The 20,522-nt window shown below is 49.9% G+C and overlaps 5 protein-coding genes across 5 annotated transcripts; 4 read left to right on the forward strand and 1 right to left on the reverse strand.

Annotated features, from left to right (window-relative positions):
- Positions 1-1,978: 1,978 nt before the first annotated feature.
- On the forward strand, positions 1,979-7,148 carry HETIRDRAFT_174188 (uncharacterized protein; the record flags this gene model as incomplete). Its single annotated transcript, XM_009552413.1, has 9 exons — positions 1,979-2,296; positions 2,354-2,404; positions 2,470-2,680; positions 2,740-2,895; positions 2,951-4,476; positions 4,537-6,277; positions 6,536-6,685; positions 6,747-7,032; positions 7,082-7,148. The coding sequence occupies 9 exons, from the start codon at positions 1,979-1,981 to the stop codon at positions 7,146-7,148; spliced, it is 4,506 nt and encodes a 1,501-aa protein (XP_009550708.1).
- Positions 7,149-7,400: 252 nt separating this feature from the next.
- Positions 7,401-8,846, reverse strand: HETIRDRAFT_326917 (uncharacterized protein; the record flags this gene model as incomplete). The annotated part of the gene is made up of 2 exons (XM_009552414.1): positions 7,401-7,660; positions 8,780-8,846. 2 exons carry the CDS (start codon positions 8,844-8,846, stop codon positions 7,401-7,403), a joined length of 327 nt encoding a protein of 108 aa, XP_009550709.1.
- Positions 8,847-8,951: 105 nt separating this feature from the next.
- On the forward strand, positions 8,952-9,419 carry HETIRDRAFT_429493 (uncharacterized protein; the record flags this gene model as incomplete). Its single annotated transcript, XM_009552415.1, has 1 exon — positions 8,952-9,419. The coding sequence occupies one exon, from the start codon at positions 8,952-8,954 to the stop codon at positions 9,417-9,419; it is 468 nt and encodes a 155-aa protein (XP_009550710.1).
- Positions 9,420-14,891: 5,472 nt separating this feature from the next.
- HETIRDRAFT_327230 (uncharacterized protein) lies at positions 14,892-15,230 on the forward strand (the record flags this gene model as incomplete). The annotated part of the gene is made up of 1 exon (XM_009552416.1): positions 14,892-15,230. One exon carries the CDS (start codon positions 14,892-14,894, stop codon positions 15,228-15,230), a length of 339 nt encoding a protein of 112 aa, XP_009550711.1.
- A 1,618-nt stretch (positions 15,231-16,848) lies between these two features.
- Positions 16,849-18,502, forward strand: HETIRDRAFT_327595 (uncharacterized protein; the record flags this gene model as incomplete). Its single annotated transcript, XM_009552417.1, has 5 exons — positions 16,849-16,965; positions 17,021-17,116; positions 17,168-17,497; positions 17,553-17,719; positions 17,782-18,502. 5 exons carry the CDS (start codon positions 16,849-16,851, stop codon positions 18,500-18,502), a joined length of 1,431 nt encoding a protein of 476 aa, XP_009550712.1.
- Between the last annotated feature and the right edge of the window lie 2,020 nt (positions 18,503-20,522).

The raw sequence follows: 20,522 nt of genomic DNA on the forward strand, positions 1-20,522 counted from the left end.
CGGAAGGCTGCCCAACACTCGGAAATGAGCCCCTGGTCTTCTACACCGAGCGCAGCTGCACAGAAACCTCGTATCTTCTTCGGCAAGACAAGAGGAGGGCCCTTGGAGTCGGGAGACAGGTGCCATGACAGGTGCTCCTTGAGATGATCGATGAGCCGAAAAAATTGCAAGAAAGAAGCAACACTGAGGCTGTGAGTGACGTTTGGGTGGTCAACAAGGAGGCGAGAGAGGCTAGAGAGGCTAGATAGCGACATTCTCGCTATCGCTCCCTGCTACGGCGATGACGACAGATCTGTCATCCGATGAATGTCTCTTTGGTACTGTGTGGTTCTCCGAAGAAGCCTGGCACTCCCGGCCGGCCTCGGCCCCTGCTCCCATCCCAAAGTCCCAAAGTCTACGATTTTGAGACGTCTACAAGTACATAAGTTCACTGACTAATAGTCCCAAAGTCTATTGTCTAAAGGTCTATTAGACTAACCTCTCCCCGTTCAGCCGTTCCCAATATTCGGGTAACTGAAGTCCCTCCGTTTTCCGAGCAACTCCTCGTCACGGTCACGCCCAGTGGGCTCATGGAGATGCAAGGAGGTGAACGTGGCGAGGTGGTGAGAGTGCCGAACATAAGATCGAAAAATATAGGGCGAGGAGGAAGTGCTGGTACCATGGCCAGGAAGGTGACGTGACAATGAGGGAACGATGCGGTCAAGGTTCTGCAAGCACGAACCATAGGGACCGGTGTCGGGATGAGGACTCACGGAGATGCTCGTGGGCGCTGCTCACTGCCAGTCACCGCTACACCGGCCAGCGCAAACAGCTCCTTGAGGCACGTCCGAGAGCCCAGGGAAATGGTGTCGAAGCTTGCGTGGTCAGCGAGGATCGATGCGCGCGCGCCTACTAGGCCAGGCGTGGGCGGGAGGGGGCGCATGGGCATCAGATCGGCGAGGAGTGCGGAGAGTCCACAGAGACCGAGGAGGCATGGACCCCATCCGCATTCGACTGTCAATGCGTCGTCGGTCGGCGCCGGAGCACTGCCGGAGCTCCTCGACCGCCGCGGCCTCCAAAGTTCGAACCTTGCAAGGAGTGCATCCCATCCCTGCGACCACGAACGCGCCCTCGTTCTCGGGAAGGCTGCCCCCGAGCGAGCCAGTGGAAAGGGATAATCTCAAGACCACCTTCGATGGCGCCGTGTCGTGTATTCTCGTCGTGAGCGCCGGGCACAGACTTTGTTCTCTTTTGAGGCTGTCCTTCTGTATCGGGAGCGATCTTAGGATCGCGAGTCGTGTTCGTTGGCGCTCGCGTATCTTCCTCTTGTACCATGTCCACTGTTCAGGCCCTAACGATGCGTCCCCCGATATCGTCGTGAGTGTGAACTCTGGCTTCATCAGTCTGCACAGCTCCTGATCCAGGACTCGTCTGCGAAGCGATTCCATCGATCCCCAACCGAAAATTCAGCTGATTGTCAAAGGCATGCATTGATGACTTGTGATTGGCATACCGAACTCTCCTCACGCCTAGCATCTCGACAGTCATCCGCGCCGCCGGTCTACCCAAGGTCAAACGCCTCAAATACACGCTTAAGATTGACGACAGGTTTCGTGGTGTCCTGACAGTTGGCGATGTACAAAAAAAGACGAACATTGCTCGCGGAGAGAACTCCCTGGAGTGGAACGAATCTTTCTCCTTGTAAGAGCATGTTCCTGGATTGATTGTGATTTCCGTCATTGACCCGCCTTGCTGGCCAAAGCCATACCCATCCGTCTTCAATCTTGAAGCTTGACATCTACGCGCACCACAGAATACGCCAGGAACAACACATCGGTTCAATTTCAGAGACCATTGCAACGATCTGCTCTTCAATACTCAACGGCGGCACTGTTGGTAAGCAAACATCTCACGAACTCGATCCCGCTCATGATTGTCTTGCGTCCTAGATGTCACCAGGACTCTTTCGGGAGACTCAGGAGCCCGCGTCGACTTGTGTATGGTCGTTAAAGTCAGAATCCCACGAGAACCGTTCGAACCGCCTATCTCCGATACTTCATCGGCAATACCAAGTAGCCATTGTATACCAGAAACCCCAAAGGAAATGGGCATCGTTACAATTCACGAAGACGTTACAACTGCGCTAGCAACCGCCAAGGCCGTTTCATTGCAGATGCGACCTCTTTCGGATGTCCCTAACACGATTGTGGAAGGTGCAAGCTCCGCTTCTGAGGCTGCCAGCACTCTGGTCGACATTTGGACGCCTGTTTTCCAGAAGATCGACATCTTTTGTAGATTGATGGATACGGTAACAGAGGTATGTGTCGATCGTGCTCATGCGGACGATAAGATATCGACAAGTAACTTGTATCAGGTTCATCCTTATGCCAAAACGGCTTGGATCATGGTTTCAGCGGTTCAGAAGGTTCATATTTCATTGACCGTATAGAGTTGAATGACGGGACTGACGAAAAACTGTTCCTTGTAAAGATCATCAAGACGCAGATGGACCGTGATGTAAAGATCAAAAACCTGTTGAAGGCGATGGACTCTTTCTACGACATCGTGGATGACCTCCAGAGCGGGGAGAAGATCGAGCACGGGAAGATCGAGTCTAGCAAGGACGTATTGCAACGCATCGCTCAGCAGACAACAGAGTGCTGTTATTTTATCCGCGACTACGCAAAGCCCCAGAGCTTCTGTAAGCCTCGTCTGTCATTGTTTAAGGGCATTCGCTTACAATCTCCCTTTCCTGGACAGGGAAGCGAACAGGACACAATCTATTCTCCAACGTCGATGACAAGATCGACGGCTACTGCACGGTATTACGCGAGCTCAAGGAAGAATTCTATGGACGAGTGACTGTACAGACTAAGATTGTGGTCACGCAGATTCTGGATGAAGTGCAGGCATCTGGTGAGCAAAGTCGACTTATCTACTATTGGCGATTGGCTGATTTCTGGTCGTACAGCCATGCAATTTGGTCTGGACGACATCCCGTATGCTGCCGGTGCTGGCTTTCAGATGTCAAAGGGCTGCCAATCAGGAACTCGCACATCCATCCTTGATGAGATTGCGGAGTGGATCACTAGAGACGATGGTTCTCGGGTCTTCCTACTCCTTGGCACCGCAGGGACAGGTAAATCGGCAATCGCGCATACTGTCGCTCGCTATTCCAAGGCCTCCAATCGCCTTGGATCTTCGTTTTCATTTGTACGCGGCCGGGCCGACCGCGGTCCAGACAAACTGCTTTCCACTGTGGCACGTAATTTGGCTGGGTTCAATGGATCCATACGGCACGCGCTGGGCGAGGTGGTTCAACATGATCGGGAATTGAGGACCACTTCAGATATCACGAGCCAGTTCGAGAACCTGATCATGAAGCCGGTCGAGAAGCTCACAATGACCGGTCCTCTAGTCATAGTCGTCGATGCTCTGGATGAATGTTCAGACCCAACATCTCGTGAAGCGCTGCTTCTGCTGCTGGCTAACAGAACCCAAGAACTTCCTCCAAATTTCCGCATCCTCCTCACCTCTCGCTTGGAGAAAGATATCGAAACAACGTTCAGCTCCAATAACAAGATCATCGTAAAGAAGATGGATGACATTCCATCACAATCGACGAGAGACGATATCAGGTTATATATCAACAATAAGCTCGGAGACCTTGATCGTGATGACATCGATGCCGGATGCAAGAGCACGCTCGTGGACCAATCAGAGGGTTTATTCCAGTGGGCGTCCGTCGCCTGCGAATTTATCAAAGGTGTTGGCGTTCCCGGTTCCACCCCGAGGGAACGATACGACCTCCTGATCCAGGGTACGACTAGCGAAACGTGGCACCTGGATGGCCTGTATATGACGGTTTTGTCGCACTTTTTCCAAAATCAAGGCTCTTTCACGGAGAAAGTTATGGATAGGTTCAGGCTGGTTATGGCACTATTATTGAGTGCCTTCGAGCCGCTCTCCATGAAATCATTGGACATGATACTATACGCTGCCAAGGACAGAAAAACCCGATTCGATCCAAAGATCATTTTGGAATATATGGGCTCGTTGCTGAGCGGGGTCACTGGGAAGGAGCCCATCCGTCCTTTGCACACATCATTCCGCGACTTTCTATTGGATTCCTCTCGCAGTCGGAAATTCCATGTCGACACAACTGAGGCGCACAAGGACCTGACACTCGCGTCGTTGAGTATCATGAATAGCGAACTCTCGTTCAATATCTGTCATCTTGAATCCTCGTACACTCTGAACGAGGCTATCGGCGACCTTACAAATCGTATTCAAGAACATATTCCAGAGCATCTTTCGTACTCGTGTCGATTTTGGGCGAGTCATCTGCAGCGTATACCATCTGATGATCTTGACATTCGGGGAGCTGTTGCGTTGCTCCTATCCGAAAAACTCCTCTTCTGGATCGAAGTTGCTAGTCTCCTTGGTGCGGTGCATGGTGCGGTCCAAGCACTGTCTTCTCTTATGCAGTGGTGTACTGTAGGTGACCTTCCTATCTGATCCATATTGAGGGGACTCATGATATTTGTCTTGGACTAGGATGCAAATGATGATGCGCGGGAACTATTGAAGCATGCGCGCGACGCTCACGCATTCATAAACACCTTCGGAGTTCCCATCTCCCAATCGACTCCGCATATATATTTGTCTGCCCTACCCTTTTGTCCTCCAACTTCCATCATACACAATTGTTTCAGTAGCATGTTTCATGGGACCCTGAGGGTCTGCAAGGGAGCAGCTACGGGTTGGCCAACTGTGCAGCATATCATATATCGTCGGAACCAGGTCATCTCCGTGGCTTTCTCACGGGACGGGACACGGATCGTCTCGGGCTCGGACGACAAGACGATCCGGATGTGGGATTCATCAACAGGGAAAGTGGTTGGTGAGCCTCTCGAGGGACACACAGGTCCGGTCTGGTCCGTTGCTTTCTCGCGGGACGGGACCCGCATCGTCTCGGGCTCGGACGACTCGACGATCCGGATGTGGGATTCATCAACAGGGAAAGCGCTTGGTGAGCCTCTCGAGGGACACACAGGTCCGGTCTGGTCCGTTGCTTTCTCGCGGGACGGGACCCGCATCGTCTCGGGCTCGTCCGACTCGACGATCCGGATGTGGGATTCATCAACGGGGAAAGCGGTTGGTGAGCCTCTCGAGGGACACACAGATTGGGTCTGGTCCGTTGCTTTCTCGCGGGACGGGACCCGCATCGTCTCGGGCTCGTGGGACTCGACGATCCGGATGTGGGATTCATCAACAGGGAAAGCAGTTGGTGAGCCTCTCGAGGGACACACAGATTGGGTCCGGTCCGTCGCTTTCTCGCGGGACGGGACGCGGATCGTCTCGGGCTCGTCCGACAAGACGATCCGGATGTGGGATTCATCAACAGGGAAAGCGGTTGGTGAGCCTCTCGAGGGACACACAGGTCCGGTCAATTCTGTTGCTTTCTCGCGGGACGGGACCCGCATCGTCTCAGGCTCGTCCGACAAGACGATCCGGATGTGGGATTCATCAACAGGGAAAGCGGTTGGTGAGCCTCTCGAGGGACACACAGATTGGGTCCGGTCCGTCGCTTTCTCGCGGGACGGGACGCGGATCGTCTCGGGCTCGTCCGACATGACGATCCGGCTGTGGGATTCATCAACAGGGAAAGCGGTTGGTGAGCCTCTCGAGGGACACACAGATTCGGTCAACTCCGTTGCTTTCTCGCGGGACGGGACGCGGATCGTCTCGGGCTCGTCCGACAAGACGATCCGGCTGTGGGATTCATCAACAGGGAAAGCAGTTGGTGAGCCTCTCGAGGGACACACACGTCCGGTCCGGTCCGTCGCTTTCTCGCGGGACGGGACACGGATCGTCTCGGGCTCGGACGACTCGACGATCCGGCTGTGGGATTCATCAACAGGGAAAGCAGTTGGTGAGCCTCTCGAGGGACACACAGGTCCGGTCAACTCCGTTGCTTTCTCGCGGGACGGGACCCGCATCGTCTCGGGCTCGGACGACAAGACGATCCGGATGTGGGATTCAACAACAGGGAAAGCGGTTGGTGAGCCTCTCGAGGGACACACAGATTGGGTCTGGTCCGTCGCTTTCTCGCGGGACGGGACACGGATCGTCTCGGGCTCGTGCGACTCGACGATCCGGATGTGGGATTCATCAACAGGGAAAGCGGTTGGTGAGCCTCTCGAGGGACACACACGTCCGGTCAACTCCGTTGCTTTCTCGCGGGACGGGACCCGCATCGTCTCGGGCTCGGACGACAAGACGATCCGGATGTGGGATTCATCAACAGGGAAAGCAGTTGGTGAGCCTCTCGAGGGACACACAGATTGGGTCAACTCCATTGCTTTCTCGCGGGACAGGACCCGCATCGTCTCGGGCTCGTCCGACAAGACGATCCGGCTGTGGGATTCATCAACAGGGAAAGCAGTTGGTGAGCCTCTCGAGGGACACACACGTCCGGTCCGGTCCGTCGCTTTCTCGCGGGACGGGACACGGATCGTCTCGGGCTCGGACGACAAGACGATCCTGATCTGGGATTCATCACCAAAGAAATTGGTCGGTGAACATCCTCAGGGGTATCCTTACCAGGTCGAATTTCCCCTACTCTCAGAGCTTGAGCATGTATGCTCTCCAGCCACTATGTGTGACCCGCAGATAGTAACATCTGCAGTGCCCTCGTATCTAGGTGAGTTCTTGAAGCTCGTTTCTGTTATACATCCTTGTCAGTTGACAATTGCACATCTCAGCTCCCATCACATTTTCGTCACAGGCGGAACATGCACTACGCCATGTGGATGACATATTTCCTTCTGCTCCTGCAGATGGCTCCCGTGCATCCATTACACTGAGAGACGATGGGTGGGTAGTGGGTTTGAGTGATAAATTGTTGTTTTGGCTCCCCTTCGATCTTCGTGCGAAAATAAGGCTTCCAAGGATGTTGCTACGATGTGGTGTAGACATGACAGAGCTTGACCTAAGTCGGTTCGTCCATGGGCCCTCTTGGAGCGAGTGCTATCGAGTCTCTGCTGACGAGTTATGACTTTGTTGTTGTGTTTCTCATGTGCTTATACTGTGTCACCAGTGATTACAATGACTTTCGAACACTCGTTAAGTTTGGATGTATTAGATGGCATCCATTATCCTCTTGAACGGACTACTTCAGAATACAGGCGTCGCGCTCTCAATAAATTTGACTGATCCGCGGAATGCCCTGAGTGGACACATGGATATGTTATCATCCCTTGGAGCATTGACTCCCCGTGCACGAGAAGGAAAATTAGCGACGCTATGCTCGCAATGTCCACAGAGCCGGACTAGAGGTGTGTCGTGCATGTGTAAGGTATGCTGGAACGATCTGAGCGCCAGGCTCGATGCGTCGCCCTCGAGAAGACTATTGATTCTTAGGCATCGGCTGCCGACAGACGGAAAGGAATGCAACCTGGGCGGGCATAAGGGGAAAGGCGTCCATTACGCACACTGGGAGTATGTTCGTCACCCCTTACCCGTTGTACTTTTGTTGGAATATCAACTAGATGCGCCCTACTTTCCTGATCATGCACTGTATGCGTCTCCTGGATCTCCCTTCCGGGCTTCTGCCATCGACCGCTCACCAGGCAAATTTGCAGCATTTTTCGCTGGTCTCTGCCATCTGCGCAGCCATCTGCACGCCCGGCGTCGCATCGTAGTTTCGCAGTGCTCGGAACGACTTGCCGAGAAGGGAGCGACATATTTCGGACATACCAGATCGATTTAGGGCAACTATTATCCTCGGAACGGAGACGCGACGCAGTTATGTCGAATTGATTGGAGTCAGTCAATCTCGCACACATCGGATCCACTTGCGGCACCTGATTCACAGGAGACGAAGATGCGGCGCAAGCAGGCGCGTGGAATCAATTCGAGTCAGCCAGCTTGCACACAAGGAGAGAAGAAAAGAGAGTGAACATATTCCATGCCTTCAATCGCGGCGATGTGCCTGGATGGGCGCCAGAATACTTCATAGATAAGTGACGAGCAATGTGCTGTCTTATATTGGCCTATGGTCACAACGAGAAACGGTCAGTACACGGCGCAAGATGCGCGTTCAGGAAAACAGCCGAGAGGATTATCGAAGGCTGCGCTGAACCTCGTCGGTGTTTGGCTGTCAAGGCGGGCCATTATGCGGACGAGCACAGGAATTCGAAGGTCTCAAAAGGACAAAGCACGCAAAAAATGGGCACCTTTGGACGAGTGCAAGGGATGAGAGACTCTACGAGAGCCAACGAAGCGAGGGGCATGAGGAACCTGTACACACAGAGAGAAGGATGTTAGACGACTGGGGAAGATGCACATGAGTTCTACGATAGCATCCAAGGCAGTCGCGTTCAGATATTTAAGAGCGCGAGCCGCATAGAGGGACGACGAAGGGCCAATACTGTCATGAGAAGTGGCCTGCCAGGCGGAAGGTGCAGGGCAGAAACAAGCAAGCAGGAGCACATAAGAAAGTACAAAATAACACATGGGCTGGTGTTAAGTGGGTGTTGGGTCAACATTGAGGGGGCGCAAAAAGCGAGAAGATGCAGATGGCCGAGGACAAGATGTGTGATGTTATTATGAGAGAGGTGAGAGAACGCGAGGAGGTGCTTGTGGAGAGACGCCGCTTGTGCACGTCTTTCTAAGCTTTATGCATGCGTTGAAGATATACCGTTCGCATCCATCTGTAGGTCATTCTCGTATCCTCCATGTAGTATTGGTAGGCAAAAATGCACATGTATGATCCTCAAGCATTCTGCACGCTCACTTCCTTGCCCTCCGCGCCTCGAGCGGCCTGCCCTTGGATACCTCCTTGATGCTTGACTGCATGTCATGGCACCGTGTGGCGGTCTCCTCAAAGAGGGCAGTGGAGACGGAGGTGCAGTTGTGGAGGGTGGGACAATGGACGCAGGAAGGTAAGGACATGCAGACACCCTAGCATGGCAAGGGGCCGCACATCCGTATCACGCGGCCAGCCAGCCAAAAGGACGGGGAGAGTGTCGAGGTCAGCAATCATGAAACAGCGGAGCATCAAAGTGAAAACGGGTGCTCACACAGAGACTCGTGTATACCCCGAACAGCTCTTCGAAGACCGCTGTCCCAGTGCTCGGCTTGTGGACGGCCGTGCAATGCGCGAGGATCCGCGTGAGCGCGTCGGGGTCGCTCTTGCTGGACTTCGGCCGAAGGGAAGGGGACCATCCGTGTGGGCGGAGACGAGGCCTGGCAGGATGTGCATCGAAAAGGAGAGCCGGCGCCGAGAGGGTATCACATCGAGGGTTCAGCGACCGAGTGACGTTTGCGGGGAGCAAAACACGTCGGCGGGTAGCGCACGTTGGGATGGCATCATGGCAGCATCCGCCACTCGAGATATCAGAGTTCTCGCCGACACGGCGCCAGAGATCAGCTAGACCGTGTGGGCGTCGTGAACGACGACAACGAGCGGTCGAAGAAGCATGATAGCCATGGGAATCGCTTACGCTCGACCTGACCAACTCCGGCGACCGCTTTGTCTCGCTCTGCCAAACATGGCATGGCTCCTCGTTCTTCCCTGTACAGATCATCAACATTATGGCATTCCTCTTTTTTCTTTCCTTAGTCATCAGGGAAAAGCTCCATATTAAATTAACCATAGTTAAGCATAAATATAGCTATATACCATTAAGGATTTTTAGCTAACCCCCCCTCTAATTCTGAAATTATAAGATCTAATGAGAGCTAATTAAAGCTAATTTATTATATGGATTTTCGGAAAAATATCAACAAACCCAGTTCTATGATTTCTCTACTACTACTACACTTCCAATCATAGAGTATCTATAGAGCTTACTAATCAAACCAAAGTCACACCTTATTATAAATTTGCCTATTACTAGAATCAAACTAACAACCTATGCCTGCACACCCCAGACTAGTGCTCTAAGCCACTAAGCCACAAGGTCTAAACTATTTTTCTGGTAACCTAAATATGTTGATATGAATAAGGCAATCTTAATATTTCTGATTTTCTTACACATTTATCTTTTATCTATTATATATATATAAGGGTCAATGAATACCCTAAAAATCAGGGCTTTTAATATTTGAATTTAGACACCAGGCAGTAATATAGTAAACCAATAGAAAATAAAGAATACAGTAAAAATAAAATTGTAGCACTCATATGATTTGGATTTGGGATATGTAAAATTATAATTAGGTTATAGATTCTGATGGGACTGTAATAATATAGACAATGTCCCCTTAATTGCAAATTTGGTCATAAAGTTGGTTATGGATAGTATATTCTAATTAGCTTAGATTAGTATTTTGAATAATTAGATCTAATCAAGAGAGGAGGTTTTTCCAGATGGTCTCCTTTATGAACAATGCACACAATAATGCTTGGAAGAAAATTGCAGCAACTATTCAGCAAGTCTGTGCCTCTGTGACCCCTCACTTGCAACAGCATAATCAACAAGTCATGCCATGCACTAGTAAGCTCCAATCTTTTTCTCATATCTCTTGCAAAAAGTTTATCTTTCTAGAATATTAACCATCCCCATGTAATCTGTATGGAAGCAAGGTGAGCAATGTACTTATGAAGAGGGCTGCTAATGACCTGCTAATAGCATGCTGCACTGTCAGCACTTCATGCATTACAAGTTCTAACTCGCATCAATCAGCTCTGTGGTACAGGTGGGCTCAGGTGCATGTGATTTGGGAGTAAAAGAAAGTGTTTTTGGAGCATGCATTGGAATGCATGGAGTACCACTGAGGGGGTGCTTGCACAGTGGGGTTAACAGCATATCCGAAATCCCTAAGTAAGGCACAGATGTTGCCCTGATAATAAGCCCTTGTAGGCTCCTACTAGCTGCACATGGGTGCTGTCTTTTTCCTTGTGGTGCATTTGATGCTGCTCAAGTGTGCTAAGTCACAGAGGATCATACTGTCTATCCCATCTTGCAGTGCTAATATTCTTGTAAGTTTCTACAGGTGCTTGATTGTAAGTTTACCCACCTCAATGTCAATTTTCACCAATGTTGAGTGGAGATGCTCATAGTTTCTTGGCACATAGGCAGGCAATGCTGCTCACCCTTGCCCTGTCATTTTGTTCTACCATGCGTGGCAGTAGAGGTGGAACAGGCCTGTCATGAATGGCCGTGATCAATATGTATGGCATCTCTTTCTCAATATCCAACACATCATTTTTAAGCCTCTACACTACTTCTGTGTAAAGTCAGCCCAATGTTGATACTAATCCCCTTTTTCGAGTGACTCCCAACATATCTCTGAGCATTGGGACACTGAGAGGGCAAAACAGGCAGAAGCATGTTGATATGCTAGAGGTGGCTCTAAGTGCCGAGCACAACACCAAAATAACCTCTAATGCAAGGGTGCTGGAGCTAGTATCTGATGCACAAGGAATTGTTAGTTAGGACTTGAGAAAGTGAGGGTGCACTGAAGAGTAATGAGAAGGGTGAGATTAAAGCACCTGAATGGTTTTGGGACTGCACCAAACACTGACCAAACATTCAGTCAGTTAAATCAGATCGGGGAGTTGTTTGGCGATAAGAGGGTAGTGTTGCAATTGATGACTACATGCTTCAAGAGTCATATAGGACTCTGACAATATACAGGGACAGATGAAAGTATAAGTGAAGAGATGAGTATGAATGCAAATGAGGCCAAATGACAAGGTGGATGAGTTTGTGAAAGTCGGTGTAGAGAATTTTGATAGTTGAGACAAGTGCAAATGAGCTCTGAAGTGTGGGGTGCGAAAGCTGGTTTATTCCAGAGTTGTATGTAGGTTTTTATAGTAAACAGAGCCCCTAAGTAAAATATCGAACAAGAAATGAGAGTAGATGTTGAATGGGCGCCAAGCCTTAGCGATCAGAGAAGATAAGAAGGTAGGTGAGATGTCCATATGGGCTCTAAAAGTGATAAGGTGAAAGTTAATCAGTGATGGCAAAATCCCAAACATTTGGGATCCATTGCCCAAGCATAGGTAGTAGGAACAAGTGTTGGAGAACCAATGAAAATAAAGAGAAAGTAATGTACAACCAGGGTAGCCAAGTAATGGTGCAAGATTGTGTTTGACTGACCATGCGGAAGTTGGAAAGATAAGTGATAAGGACTAACCAACTCATGGAGCATATTGGCCAACACAGAATACTGGTTCTGGTCCTGTAAACACTTATTGTAACACTTCCATATAGTCATGGTAAGTACATGAAGTGTGGGCAAACTGACCCAAGTGCTGCCAAATGTCCTTTAGTAGGTTGTGGTCAGTCAGGTAGGGACTGACCATGTTTGGTGCAAGTTTGCATCTTTAGTACTCATCTAGAGCTGGTCATCTTCTCCCCAAAGCTTCCTGAATACCTTCCCTGGACCCCAGAGTAGATGCATGCTCATCAACGTCATAAGTGCTGGCCGTTTTAAGCTGCACTAGTTACCATGGTCTCTTTCAAGGCCTCTGAGACTTGTTGCTATTTCTCGGCAATGATGCCTGCTGTGCCCTTGCTGAGAATCCTGTATTGCTATTAAATCCTGCTCTTTATCTTCCTCTCATGCTTATTTTTCATTTATAGCTCATACCCTTGTCATTTTTTTCTCACTCAGTGACATTGATCATGGTACATTCTGCCACCCAACAGTACCTCTTGATGGTGCGCTCTGAGCGACACAATCAAGGCACCTAGCTGGGTCTCAGAACTCCCTTTTTCTAAAGTTAGTGCAGTGTACATGAATGTAAACTCCCATAGCCCCTGCATATGTGACTTCTACCACTGAGGTGCAGTCCATGCTTGGAACCATCCCCATTGCTGCAGCCTTGTGCTTTCAGCCATCCATTCATGTGTATATGTTCTCAAGTTGACAATTTGGGCACTGTTTGTATTGTTGCATGTGAGGCTAATGTAGGTGATTGCCGAGAACAGACTGGAGGAAGGTGGACAGAGCATACATGTTCATACTTTGGGGCATAACATGAACTATCCATATTGATCTTGTAGTGCCCATGGTAGGTTGAAGAACTAGAGTAAGCAGAGAATAAGAAGCATGACCTAGACAAAAAGCAGTGTGAATAGTATAAGTGAGGAAGGACACTCATGGTTTGATTATGCTAAAGGCACTGTGCATCAGTAAGTTAGCGCAGGAGTGGGGATGTCTAGTAATTGGTCTCTAGACTTACAAGTTGGTGTGTAGTCCCAATCTGCTATTGATGTCTAAATTAAAGTGATGGCAATTGTGAATGATTCAACAAGTGTGCATAGGAGTCAACAAATTTACAAGAGAAATGACAGGTCATGGAAGGGAGCAATAAGATTGCTCTTGGAAAGAATAGACAAAATGCAGCATTCATAATATTATTCTGGATGCCAGAGTGATGCCTCACACAGCAAGCATAGAATACTAGAAAAGTAAGAGTGAAAGTGAAGGCCTCCAGAGACTCACATATCTCCTTGGCAAAAAGTGGCCTGGTGTGTTGCAAAAACTCCTTTTATGTTATAATTCCTTATAAGGCATTACAAGGCTATAATAAATCAGTCCTATAAGAATGCATTATTGTATAAGAGTTCTCATTCCAATTTCAATGAAATGGCATTACAATAACAGGTACTGAATTGCAATGCCGTCACAATGTAACAATAAAATCGCCCTACTGGACCAATTGGCCATTACAATGCTATTGCAAGCTCATTGTAAAGGCACTGCTATAGAGTCACAAGCCATTACTATGGCATGACTATGCAGTCACAATGGCATTACAATGGTATTACAATGGCATGAGAAGTAATAGGAAATGGTTATCAAGGGCTATGAGATTACTGAGTACTACTAGGGATCCTTACTTTGACTACTGATTATTACTAATACTCATTAATCTGTAGCAAGCATTATTTTAATAGCTAGTTATACTATGACTACTAATAACTACTGGTGCTTATGAGTCATCACTAACTCATACTGATCATTGCTTCTTACTATTGATGCTATTGCTACTGCTGCTATAGATACTAATACAGATGCTACTATGGGTGCTACTATGGATGCTACTAATGCTACTACTGATGCTATTACAATTGCAATTGGTACATTACTATGACTGAGGTTCAAATGCATAACCTCTTGTATAAGAATCACCTTGTAATGTAGTGCATAACCACTCAGCCAGCTAAGCTCTTCTAGTTATGAATGTCCATGCTATTCATAAAAGTATTCAGTACTTAGCATACATAGATTCCCCCTTCTAGATATAGGCTCAGCACTATCCTTCTAAGTGCCACAAAGTGCATCTTGCATAGCAAAGAAGGGCCACATCATATACTAGCCGATGCTAGTAAGTGCAATGTCTAGCATGGTGATACACATGCCAAGCTTGTCATAATCCATTGTCTTGTCTGCCTCAAAGGGTTTGCATATATTGGAGGTAGGGGTGCATATGTGCATAGTGGGGAGCATGCATGAGTGTGGGCAATGGTCAGGCATAGACAAGAATGATAGACCAAAGCAAAAGTTCATGTACATGAGGATGTAGTGTGCAAGAACATATGCAATACATGCAGCCTATGTGCAGGTGTCCACAAATGCATGCTTGCCACAAGCATGGACTCTTGTAATAAGTGTAGGCAGCAGCAGCAGCAGTACATAAGCGACCGAAAAGATGCGGTCGAGTTTACTGAATTTCATCGAGGAGACTAGAACGTGATATACACTAGTGATGTGTTGTGATGTTGTCATTGGTGAGCTGCCGCGAAGTGTCGGAAGTGTTCGAGGAGAGAAACGACATGGGCGAAGATGGGCAAGGGCTTCGGCAGACTTCGGCGCTAGACTGATATTTCTCATGTTCCTCGCTCTGTTCCATACCAGCACCACCGACGCTTGTCCTCGTTGTCACCACGATGCCTAGGACCTCTTTCTCCGCAGCAATTTACTTGAAGGCGGTGCTTGGATGTCCTGGCGCAACCTGCGTCCGCCGTTTCTCACTTAGCCTGCTGAAGGACCTGCTGCAACCACAACATCCACGACAATTTAAGACCTATGCTCAACTTGAAGTGCCTCTGCATCACGACCTGTTTAGCTCGTTTCCGACGCTCAAAAATTCGCTGCCTATGGATCTACTTCAAGTTGGAGTCTACATTGTCTCTATCTCTGAGATCCGAGAGTGTCAGCCGGTCCGAAGTCAAGAACTGCACGACAATGTTTCAGGTGAGTTCTATTCCCTGGCAGCGCAGGTCTGACCCCCTCGGATGATGATCACATAGAGTATGTCTGTGCCACCTAGCAGTCAGCCTCATCTGAAAGCTTACGATGCTGCATGCTGTCCATGGCATATCACTGGGCAGGACTGGCATGTTTCACATTCTAATTTAAACTTGTCAGGGCGACCATGGGCTGGTTGCATGTCCTCCAAGGTGCTGCCATCCGACAATCACTCACACCTCTCTATACATCTACATTTGATAGAAAATGTCTACGTCTTTCGCGACATTGCCTGTGCAGACTATCAGAACTTAGGTATTGCGCGGCTCACTCGTCAATTCAATCGGACCTTGAGGCTCTTAGTTTCCTCTGAAGTTCATCGTGGACTGGCCGATGTTTCACATCGCTGCATGCTCCCCTAGCTGCCCACCTTCTCTACGACCGAGGTAGGCGCATTGTGAATCGTGAGCATAAGATTCTGTTCAAGCCGTCTAATCATATTTGCGCTCAACCTCCATCTTCGACAGCTATCAAGCTTCTCGACAGGTCATTCTTCGCTTGAACGATCAAAGCTTCTTCAAGGTCAACATGTCCGAGCTCAACATCATGAAGACAGGGTCGGTTCAGTCTTCGAGAATGTCGTCATCTGAGGTATAGCTGCAGACTCTGTTAATGTGAATCACAGTTGACCTTGATGTTTTCAGTCTTTAATCACCCTCTTTTCTAGCATCGAGGCACCTGTCGTCACTGCGGCAAGCTTGAAGTCGACTTGAATACGCTGTGATGGATTTCTGATATGTGCTTTGATCACAGCTCATCCTTCCTTGGCACACTGGTGGCGATGGCGAAGACGTTTTGGACTTGATCCGAATGGTCATGACAAATATCCATGGTACCGACTTCCTCGACATCCGACGAGACGCTCACATTGTGTTCAAGGCCCTGCACCGATTTTTTAGTGAGTTCAGTCGATATGGAATCCGGCCAGCCATCCTGACTGGTAGATACATCGCAGTACTACCAACGTAGGTCTGAGCATAAGAAAGCGGAGAGGGTGAGGCAGGCGGAGGCATGGCGTGGATGCAGACTGTCCCAAGTCGCACTGGGGATTATGATCTCTCACAAGGTTATGGAGATACGACGCCGTTGCAAGAGCGCCACGCCTGCTGCTCTTGTGCCTGAGAATTCCACTGCGTTCTCCGCCACCTGCTTTTCGTCTGCGCCTCTTGATATCACGATGTCCACTGCCCAAGAATCGTCTGTCTCAGTTGCTCCACCGTCGACCGCTCTCACCTCAGTCACTTTTTTCTCTGTCTCGGCGTCGTGGAAGGGTATAGCTTTGTACAGTGCTTCTGGCTCGGTTCTTGCTTCGCCTACTCCGTATGACTCGTCTTCGTTACCCTCCCCACGCCTCCAATCTCCGTCTCTCCTGCCTCTGCTTGTTCTTCTAATGGTACCCTCGTTTCCGAAGACGCCAAGCCCCCAGAGACTTTGCGCCACCCTGATCTAAAGCCCCTCGCGTTCCTCGGACGCGGTGCCTACGGCACTGTCTATCTCGCAGCCCACATCGAGTCGGGCACGCGACTCGCGGTGGAGGTGGTGCCAAAGTCGAAACCTGCAGAGATATCAGGCAGTGCGCTGATGCTTAAATCAGCGATGGATCAGGTTGTGAACGAGCAGAGGGTGATGAGGGCCGTGGATGCGAGCGGGCGAGAAGGGTTCTTGCCGTTGCGTGCGAGTCGGCACGATTCTCAGAATTTCTATTTGGTCACGGTGAGTTTAGACTGAACTTTTCTTGATATAAAGTTCACACAGCCTGTTCCTTCAGCCGTACTGTTTCAAGGGTGATCTTGCGCGGGTGATCCAATTCTGGGGCAGCGGCAAGATACCTCACTCCCTCAGCCGGTACTACGCTGCCAAGCTCGTACGTCCTGTCCCTTTTCATCAGTCCCTCGACCTGACCAAAACATCGCAGCTAAAATTATTGGAAGGGCTTCATGGCTTTGGTATCATACACAGGGACTTGAACCCTGCCAATATCCTTTTCGACGCGGAAGGTTGCCCTCTCATCGGCGACTTCGGTCTGGCTAGGATGTTTCATGTCTCCTATGACCTTGATGGTGAGGTGCTACTGCCAATGACGGGTCTGTTCGATCGGAAGGCCGACAAGCCTGCAAAGCACACCTACTTGAACTGCGGCACGACCGCATACATGTCTCCTGAGGCGCTCAAGCGTCACCTTTATTCGTACGAATCTGATCTTTGGTCGTATAGCTGCATCTTGTATGAGATGCTTACGGGTCGCGTGAGTCGCATCATCATTGTGGCCCCAAAAAGACCTGACGTATGTAAACCCTCAGGCTGCCTTTGCCAGTGCGGACGCCACACTGAGCGAAGAAGCAGCATTCAAACCCTGTGACTCCGTCGACCCGTTGACTCAGATCTTTGTCCATCTCGTGCTCAACAAGGAGCGCGCTGACAGACCGAAGCTTTCTGCGATGAAGTCGCACCCCTACTTCATATCTATGTGAGTCCCATCGTGTGATGCCCAACCTGGAATCAGGTTCTCATCAGCGATCTCCCCTCCAGTGACTGGGAGAGGATCTCAAAGAACGAGATCAAACCGTCGTGGGTCCCGCTTACCCGAAACCCATTCATGCGCTCCTACATATATCTCTCCATTGGACCTCCAACCTCCCCCAGTCAAGACCCGTCCCCGGACTTTGCTTTCACTTCTCCTGATCTATTCGATATCACTCTGCCTCTTACCAAGGAGACGGAGTCGTCTACCCCTCCCTGTGACCCCACCGCTGTCGAGTGCAGCGCCTTGCGCGGGTTCTTCAGCAAAGCGTTTGGGTGTATCAAACCCACTACCCCATCCCTATGTGTCTCGAACATCCCACCGTCCTCAGTCAAGGAGGCCCAGGCTGTTGCCCTCAATATTTGCCCTGATTTGACCAAGTGCGGCGCTGGAGGTGACTTCATCTGCACAACGTCCACACGCTCCAGGGCTGGTGATTTGTCCACTCCCTCTTCCTCCTCTCATGCCTCTGCAACCAATCTACTGGTCCGTGAGCGGCAGGCCTTGATGAAGCACAAAGCACTTCAATGCGACGAAGACCCAAACATGTTCGACAGTCTCGATCAATCTTCAACACAATTATGCCGGCCTTCTCTCCCCGCAAAGATCTCGGAGCGTACCTGTGTGCGTGTGGCGTCTATGAAGCTTCTCGATGCTAGCGCACCTAGCTCGAAAGTCGGAAGGTGGATGAAAAGGTTGCGCGCTGGATGGAAGGCGAAGAATGACTGAGCTTCCTTCTCGAGCCGTTTTGGCGTCATTCTTGCTTCTGTTTGTAAATTGAAATCAAGAAGTTTGGACATAAAAAGCGAGAGTGCAAGCGAGATGCGCCTGACCTCAACTGTACACTGTCTATCGATGGGAACGTTGAGTGCCTCCCGCCAGCTTGCACAGATAAGCCAGTACTATGAAAAACGCACGGTCATTTATGTATACAAGTAGTACGCACATTTTTCGCTCTATACTCATCCGTCGCAGTTCTCGACTGCCAGACGGTGGCTCTCTAGTCGAGCGGGCTACGGAAGATGTGCTGGTTGACAGGCTCTGATCGCTGTGGTGATCGTGATGCTTAGAAGAATCACCGAGGGTGAAAAGTGAGCGAAGGAGCTCACATGAATGCGAAATCAAAATGCACAGGATCTCCAAAGCGTGCCGGTCTGCATGCTCGTTGCTGAGTGTCAGTTGGACAGAGTCCTTGGTTACTGAGTTGCCTTTGTCCCATGAGTAGAAAGTCTCATCGTGACGCACGTTCGGAAAGTAAAGGACCCGGCACTTGAGAATCATAACTGTTATGTACATAACGGTTCATCCGAGGATAGGTATGCTTCATGGGAGTGTTGAAGGCAATTGTAACTTGAGCGCCTGGAATAGCATGTATATCGTGCGCCTGTCCGAGTTGGTCGGCTGTGCAAGCTCTTCCGCCACCTAATCAGAGGGTACGATCATATAGGCAGACACGTCTATACTCTGAAGCTGTTCAAGTCTCTCAGCGTCAAGATAGTGGAGCCAGAAACGAGCGTGTAGCCTTGTGCACCATTGCCGCATGGACACGACCGACGACTGTAGAAAACAAGGGACGATACATTGCAACATAGAAAGCAATGACATGATGAGGCATTCAGAAATCACACACAATCTGTATGAAGAGGCTCGCCGCCGCCGCCACACTGATCGGCCAGATTATTCCGTCGAAACCCATCCGGCACTGCCCCATGACCTCCTATTGAAGCCTGCGTCGTTAGCAAAGGGCTGTATCCACACATCGAGGTTAGGCGTGGGCGGGACTGGCGCGAGGCCCTGCAGAGCAAGGCCGGGCGGAGTTAGAGTCGAAGAGCGAAGTAGGGAGGAAAGAGACTAGGGAGCGAGAAAGATAGCGTGTACTACGTGCCCGTGACGCCGGAGGTGAGGTCCATTCGGTGCATCATCCAGGCCACACGTGTACAAACTGCCACAGCCCCTAGCGAGTCCCTCCATCGAGGGACGATACACGCTTGGGAACATCCCCATAGCCACGGCATCATGCATTCAGCCCTGCGCACACGCATATATGCTTCTGAATCCACAATTTGGGCATTGTTAGCGTCGTCGCATGCGAGGCTGGCGGCGCAAGTTGCAGGTGCCTGTCAAAGTTGGGCTGTAAGATGATGGAGATAGCGCATGTGTAGACGCGATGGGGCACGACGCAAGCAACAAGCATCAATTTTGCGGTGTCCGCGGTAGGCTGAATAACAGACGCGAGCAGAGAACACGAAGCGTGACCTAAGAGGACAGACGGTGAAGAACTCTGAGAAGCACAGCAGTGCAAATGGTGCACGCAAGGAAGAGAACAGAGATAGAGAGGACGCTCATGATATGATTGCGCCAAATGCACTGCACATCAGTAGGCCAGGACAAGAGGCACAGACGTTCAACAGTCGTTGTCTAAATTTGCGAGAAGGTGTGAGCAGTCCCAATTTGATGTCGACGAAACTCGAAGCGAGGCTGACTTTGAGTAAATCAACGGGTGTGCGCGGGAGTAGATTTGAAAACAAGATAGATACTAGGTCGAAGAAGGAATAAGCGTGGATGTTATCGAAAGTAACGCACAACGTGTATTTTTCGTCATATTTTAGATGCTGGAGTGATGCCCCACACAGCGAGCACGGAACACGGGAGATTGAGAGGCTCACGAAAAGACTTGCATAGTTCCCGGTCCAAGCATGTCTGGAGTACAGAGGCATTGATGATTGTCCGATCCCATGGGCGAATGATG

Source organism: Heterobasidion irregulare (genome assembly GCF_000320585.1).
Source record: "Heterobasidion irregulare TC 32-1 unplaced genomic scaffold scaffold_10, whole genome shotgun sequence".
Lineage (NCBI taxonomy): Eukaryota > Fungi > Basidiomycota > Agaricomycetes > Russulales > Bondarzewiaceae > Heterobasidion > Heterobasidion irregulare.